The 7,608-nt window shown below is 34.6% G+C and overlaps 1 protein-coding gene across 2 annotated transcripts in view; it reads right to left on the bottom strand.

The window, feature by feature from the left end:
- Positions 1-1,916: 1,916 nt before the first annotated feature.
- LOC110465226 overlaps positions 1,917-7,608 on the bottom strand; it is a 7,948-nt gene continuing 2,256 nt past the window's right edge. Inside the window, exons 3-4 of one of the 2 annotated variants that reach the window (XM_021520902.1) lie at positions 5,885-5,960; positions 3,090-3,175 (exon numbers count right to left, since the gene is read on the bottom strand). In XM_021520902.1, coding sequence (XP_021376577.1) covers positions 5,950-5,960 — 11 coding nt within the window. In that variant the 3' untranslated portion in view covers positions 3,090-3,175; positions 5,885-5,949. Of the gene's footprint in view, positions 3,176-5,884; positions 5,961-7,608 lie in introns of both variants that reach the window. The other variant, XM_021520901.1, reaches the window with a different exon arrangement.

Genomic DNA, 7,608 nt, shown 5'->3' with positions numbered 1-7,608 from the left:
AACTACACTGTGTGTGTACTTGTTTCTAAGCAGTAAGCGCCTGTTTCTTATGTGATTGACCAGTGAGCCATTAACGTGTACTTGGTATTGTGTTAAGCATTCAATTTTGTCTTAAATACAGAAATATATTGAATAAATATATTTCGCTGAATTTTAGCTTAAGTTAAAAACAAGAGGCCTAAATGCTATTACAAAGCTCATCCATATTTAAGTATAGTTTTGCTTTATTGCTGATATGTGAAGTGTAAGCAGCAGAGACAAAGTATCCTCCTAGTGATTCAGAGACATTCCAAATGACACAGTTTTCATTTTCATAATATAAATAATAATAATAATAATAATAATGATAATATACAGCATTTATATAGCGCCCTATATAATTTGTAAAATTACTCTAAGGCGCTTTACAACATATGGATAATAGTAATGGTTATAATTGTGAAAACAAACAACAAAGGCTTGCAATCACTTTCATACAATAAACAAGCAATGTGCACATAGTTGAACAAATAAAAGGGTGGTATTTACATGACCTCTTTGCAAAGATTCTAAAATGCAGACGTGAAGAGGTGAGTTTCTATGTCCCTCTTGAACTTGGCCAGGGGATTTGACTTCCTAAAAGCAGATGGTAAGCTATTCCGCAGCGTAGCCGAAACCCTCCCAAAGCATCTGTTTCCGTAGGTCACAGTACGATATTTTTGGGACACACACAAAAGATTCTGACTCCGACCGCAGTGATCTTGACGGCTGATACAGGGTAACAAGTTCCCGAGGAGCTGTTCCATTCAGTGCCTTGTATGTGTATATCAGAATTTTGTACTGCGACCTGTATCGTACAGGTAGTCAGTGCAACGAATAAAGCGCAGGTGTGATGTGCTCTATCTTTCGAGTACGAGTAACTAGCCGTGGTGCAGTGTTCTGGACCCTCTGCAGACGACTAGTTAGTTTGTCAGATATACCACAGAGCAGGGCGTTACCATAATCCAACCGAGTGAATCCACCAAAATCTTGCATGCATTTGCAGTTAGAAACTGCCGAATGCAGCCGATGTTCCTGATCTGGTAGTAACAGGATTTGGCAATAGCGTTCACTTGTTTCTCCGTGTTCAGAGAACTGTCAAAGTATATCCCTGGGTTTTTAACAGCTGGAACACTCTCAATAGTTCTGGCACCAACCTTGAGCTGGAGAGCCATTGTTTGCTGACACTTTGGGGAAAAGACGACTAGTTCCGTCTTTGCCTGATTAAGTTTAAGCACGTTGGCGTTCATCCAGATACTGATATCTGTTAGACAAGCTTCCAGACCTGTGGTTTTATGACCATGTAAATGAATATGTGCTTTATCATATCCTTTCTGTGATATCAAAATAAGTTGAAGTCTGACAAGCAACTTTTACAACGTTATATTTATTTAAATAAATATCCCTGTTGACATCTCTGACCCTCTGATCGCTGAAAAGTCATCACGTAAACAAATCATCATTATTCCACTATTTCATTTATTATAACAATAAATTCAATTGTAATCTAACAAACTGCATGCTATTTATAAGCTGTCTTGTGATTGATGTGATTGTGATGTAATTGACTAGGATAACTCCAAAGTTTTGGACAGAGAGAGCAATCTGTTTAATCGGCAGATAAAGGAAGCCATCTGAATACGCAGTAGAGGGCCAGTTCTAAATCGAGATGAGGGGGCTCATAGACTTGCACATCTATGACCAAGTATCAAACAAAGCGTAAATGAATAGAGTCATTTCGGTACATAAATAACAAATATTGTACATAAGCTTACAGCGTAGCTGAATTGAAATCGATTTTGTGGACAACTCGTACACAGTTTACACCTTTGTGTGCATACGCTTCACTGGTCATTTGTCTCATGAAGGTGGCAGTATACATATCGTACTAGTCATCGAAGCTTTTCATATACAATCGTATTGGTTGTGTAAAAAGAACTTTTCATAATCCATACTTACCAACCTTAAGAAAATAGGTAGAAATACTGTCTTAATCATTAAACAATGTCAAACGTATAATAAATGTATGGACTAAATTACTGCATTTTGAGAATATCATGACGTTGTTATTGGAAAGACGTCATCAAGGTGATTTTGGCATACGCTTTATAAAAATAGTTGCAACGAGTCAATATAACAAAATAAAAGATCTTCAACTAAAAACTGTAGGAATCATATCCACTATATAATGCAGTGAACAGCCATATACTGATTATACGTAATCTTATAACCATGGAAATGTAATGTCTATTTCAGTAATTAACACATATTTGTCCTGTGGTGCATTATGGTAATTCACCAACGTGTCGCTGTCACAGTGTATATCATACCCTGGTGACATTACGTGAAAATCATACCGTGTCATTCTAATGTTTGCATTTGCAAAACGCGAGGGGTTCAGGAAGAGATATGGTTTGATGGAACATTACAAATGCACGTTCAGGTCTCATTGTTGCATAAATCAGGGTCACTAACCACTGATTAGTGTCGTTTCATCGCCGAATACCCTTTTGCAGATAATTAGTATAACACATGTAACAAAACATTAACATACGGTTGTATCACCTGCAAAATAAACTTTAAAGTTATCTGTTAAAAGTCAATACAAGAATATATTTATGTGTACAGTTATTTTTTCACATAATACATAGACTAAGTATCACTTTTATACAAACCTTGTTTAATATGGCGCTTTATTCGATACACAATTCCTTATGCCCAAATAAGACGAATCGAGCAACTGTACCAATAGTACAGTTCATTGTCCTTATTGACATCACACTGTATTCCTGCTTAAAATAACGCATGAAAAGGTGTATAGCGTAATTCTTGGACCAGTCGAAATTGTTCTGGAATAAATCCTTTGTATGCACGGCATCCGGGCGAACAAACGTTTTGTTTTCAACATGAATCAAACGCGGATGGATTTTGGATAATTTATAAGGCATAATTGTTGAATGAAAGCCCCACTTTTTAGGATCGTACGTGTCATATGCTTTAATCCAGACATGTAGAAATTCCGCGTTTGTAGCAGAGAGTATCAAACCATTGCTGAGGTTGAAATCGAAAGCTTTACTTAAAGTAAAATTATGACGTCTTAGTGGATCCAGCGTTCGTAGCAGTACCTCATCCGTGTCCATGTATATACCACCATACTCTGAAAAGATTAGAGAGAAACTTAACAGTAACGTTAAAAAACAGTCATTGCTTCTCCTAACAGTTGATCTAAAAAAACATATCAGTAATGGGATATCTTGTTTCGTACAGCTGGTAGCAAACTTAGCTTTGCAATCTAGTGCACTGGAGTTAACAAGCTTATGAACTGGGGTTAACTGCAATGTAAAAGATCAGTCTCTATACCATGATTTAATTGGTTTCTATAACATATTGATAGTCGTAAAATATTACATGGTATATAATTTCATACTAAAAATTATCGAAGTATTATTCTTATTTTAAATATTTATTTACTAATCGTATTCCTTGGTCACTTAACCATACTGTACCAACTATAGACATTCTGTTATTTACTCTGAAAAAGGAGCGCTGGGGTCCTTGCTACAAATGCACCCACATATGCACCAATACAGTGTACGTATCATGCACATTGATGTATTCAATTTAGATATTTGAAGGTATTCTATCAACTAGAACTTCTCACTTTCATTTTCAATTTTTAGATTAATGAATGTGATGATACATCAGTTTTCTTCCTTAAATAGATGAAATTGTTTCCTGCACAAATGTGTTTGTCCAATCAATTATTGGACTCATACATACGTGTTGTTTGTAAATCAAGCAGAGTCCACTCCAGCAGTTGCCATTTTTTATATGTAAGTTAACTTTGATAAGAAAACATCACAGGACCTGGGACTCACTTTAGCCATAGATTCTGAGCACATATTTCATGAAACATATAATATACAATATTAACTAAAAATATTTTAAACTTATAGCATATAAAGGGTGTCCTGCACCTTTTAATTCACTTAAGATTGAGAGAGATTTGAAATAGCCAAGTTTGAGATGTGTCCAGAATCCGTGCAAAACTCAGTATAAAACAAAAGGAAAGTACAGGATGTAGTGAATATGCAATTTATGTAAGTCTACTTAAATGAGTTAAGTTGTAAATTTCAAGCCAAATATATATATTAGAAAGGAAATTATTGAGAAAACAAATCACTTTTCAATTGAAAATGACCTCAAAAAAAAGACTTAAATGTTATCCTTCGTTTTATATAAACAATCTTTAAGTGACGATTGAATTTCTGTTATTCTTCATTCCGTTACAAATGCTTGTTTAATTCATATATGTTTTCAAAAACAGAAATGGTATTATTTTGGTTTTTAAGTTCGTTTTGAAAACAGCAACATATATTTGTGATTTACCCACTTTTGGTCAAACATTTACCTTAATTTTCCCGCATGTCATACAATAGACGTCTTTGAACAAAATAAGGAGGTGAAAAACCGAATATACCGGGGCTCAAAAAAAGGGCCTTATAGACACTCATCCTTTACATAAATAAAAGAAATTAAAGTATTTCTGCAATTTTGTGGTGATTTTTCCAAGTTTTTCCTTTCCAACACTATAAATATAGAGCACATTTTTGTGCTACATAGCTACACAACAACATAACTACATAATACAGGGAACGTGCATACGAAAGTAGTGTATGTTACATATAAAGGTTGTGTTTTTAAGAGTCTAGAATGGTTTCTAAGATAACAACTTGTATGAATACTTCGAGACAAAGACTCAATATTTATCAATAGATGCAATTTCCAACTCTTTACCATTGTAACCTTTAGATAAAAAAAATCGAACTATATGCCTTCATAACAGTGTCGGATAAGTAGGCCTATTCTCAATTAAATAAACTTTAACATGAGTGTTCGGCGATGGTTTTTAAATTTTGATGGAATCAAAACAGGTCCACACCGTTCACTACTGGAAGCATATCCCATGAAATTCCTGTGAAAACCCCATTAAAAAGCCTGGATGCCATTAATAAGGCATTGACATGTCGTCGATTTTTTTTTCATGGGCTTGCCTAAATGCCATGAATATAGTTGTTCATGGCCTTGAATACCCCATGAATCACACATACATCCCCTTAAACTTCAATGAATATAGTTGTCTGATACGAGTGTCAAGAACCATGGCCATGATTTCTCGTCGCAAAAAGTAGTGATGATCATATTATGGCCCTGAACAAATGAAATCATGGCCATGAATTCCGATGGTGTATTTCATGGCATTGAAATTTGGAAAACCACTGCCATTAAAATTAGTTGCTCTAAAAGTGTCCGAGATACCAGATAGTTCAGGGCCACGAAGAAAAATATCATGGCGTCCAAGTAAAGACATGAAGAATGCATGGCCATGAAAAAGTAATTCCACAGCTTGTAATTAAGATCATAAATTCATGGCCATGAATTTTTCAACAAAGGCCATGATATATATATATATATATCATCATAGAAATGTTTAATATAATATTCACCATGTTCATGGCCATGAATATTTACAGATTTAATTAGGGTATATCATGGTATATATATGTTGGAACGATTCATCATATCACAACACGAGTGTACATTTGGCACATCACGATAAATGTACTTCGTAAATACGAGAAAATATGAACTTTTACAAGTGCACATGGCAATAATGTTAACACGAGTAAAGTACATGTAGATAGAGTGACTTTAATTTCCTTAGCGTGTTAACAATATTTTTGACGACTCATGAAAGTACCCTCATGAAAACAAATGCTGATTTTTACTGAATTTTGCTGAGGATTTGCTGAACAGTTGCTGAAAATTTGCTGAAACTAAAATCGGATGCTGAACCACTGCTTACACAGTTTCTGCAGCTGCTGAATTTTGCTGAATTATTCGGCAATATGCTGAAAAGTGCTGAACTGTTCAGGATAATGCTGAAAAGATACTAACTATTCAGGATAATGCTGAAAAATGCTGAACTCGCTGTTCTGTAAAATTTGTAAGCCATTATTGTTTTCGAGAAAGTTATTGTGTCTTTGTATTGGATGGTAAACCAGATCTTATTAGTTCCTTAGATATATAGATCTAGATGGCACAAACTTTTCATGGCCAGGAAATTATATGTAGTTTTAATCCGTGTATTTTTCATGGTAGGATTTTTTATTTTTATTTTCATGGCCATGGAAATTGCAAAAAAAAGACCTTTTTCATGGCAAAAAAATCATGGGCCATGAATTCGGTCATGTTTCAGGTTGTTTTTTTTAATGGCCATGAATTTTGATGTTTCATGGGCCATACATTTTTATGTTTCATGTGCCATGAATTTCCTTGACACACGTTTATGTCATTTTTTCGTGGCTTTGAATTTCTGTTTTTTCATGGCTGAAAAAAATATTCATGGTAACAAAAATAAGGTCAAAAATAAGGTCATGTTTCATTGGCTTTTTCATGGCTTTTTCAGGGCATTCATCTCATGGTAATTTCATGGCTTTTTCATGGCCATATGTACAGTAGTGATTTGCGCTTCATATCAATCATAAATAGGTACAAAATGAAAAATGTGCCAAGAGCAATACGGTTACAAGATATGGATATAAACAAAAAGGCGTAACGTTAATAACTAATTAATAATTAATTCATAATTTCCCAACACTCTTACCTTTGTTATATATATTTGACTAAAAAGCAAATAAGTTTGCATTTATTAGCAGCTTTTTTGTAGAAAAGTGATAATATAATTTTCCTGCTGAAAGTTGAAAGCGAGACCTTTAAATACTAAGTACACCGTAATTTAAAACGTTGGTAACGAGATAACAAATATATAAATGTAAGAAATCTTGTCTTGTGAATTAATAGAGGGCCCGAAGGGCCAGTGAGAGCGAAGCTCTCCCTATAGGTAACACGTATGTAAGAAAAATAAAGATTATTCACAATACCTATGGAACTGAAAAAAATGTCTTAACATGGCCGCCAGTCACACGCGCTGTAGTCTCTGCCATCTTGATCTCGAAACAAGTTCTCGTTTGCCGAATCTCGAACAAACGATACATTTTTGTAAGATTTAAAACTTATATCTAACTATAGGATACTTAAATAGTTAATACTTTCCGGTTAAACACGTAAATTCTCTTGACATAACTTTACCGGCTACATTTCGCTAGTTCTGAATGGTCGAAAAAATATTTTGTCGGTAGTGTAGTCTCGTTTAATCAGACGCTTGCGAGGACAACAAGAGTCTGGTTGAACAAGACAATCTGTAGTGGTATCAATCTCCACGCAGAGTTACGGTCATTGCACTCCCTACGACAACTCTGGGTAGAGATTGCAGTGGTATATATTTAGAAAACGGAATTTCAACAAAACAACGTGCTGGTTGTCAAGAGAGTTTATCACAGTGACGCAAAATGATACGATCAAAAGCCATACAATATTTTTTTAATTGATATTTTGCACGAAAAAAAAATGGCGGGGCTCGTTATGCCATCCAATCTTCCGACAGGCAAAGTTAAATAATGTTCAAAAACGGACGTGCTGCCATACTTCCTAGAATGGACTTTAATAAAAAAAAAAAAAAAAAAAAAA

This window comes from Mizuhopecten yessoensis, unplaced genomic scaffold, assembly GCF_002113885.1.
Source record: "Mizuhopecten yessoensis strain PY_sf001 unplaced genomic scaffold, ASM211388v2 scaffold11063, whole genome shotgun sequence".
Classification (NCBI taxonomy): Eukaryota; Metazoa; Mollusca; class Bivalvia; order Pectinida; family Pectinidae; genus Mizuhopecten; species Mizuhopecten yessoensis.
The sequence above is the reverse complement of the archived record's forward strand: the minus strand, read 5'-3'. Positions and strand labels throughout refer to the sequence as shown.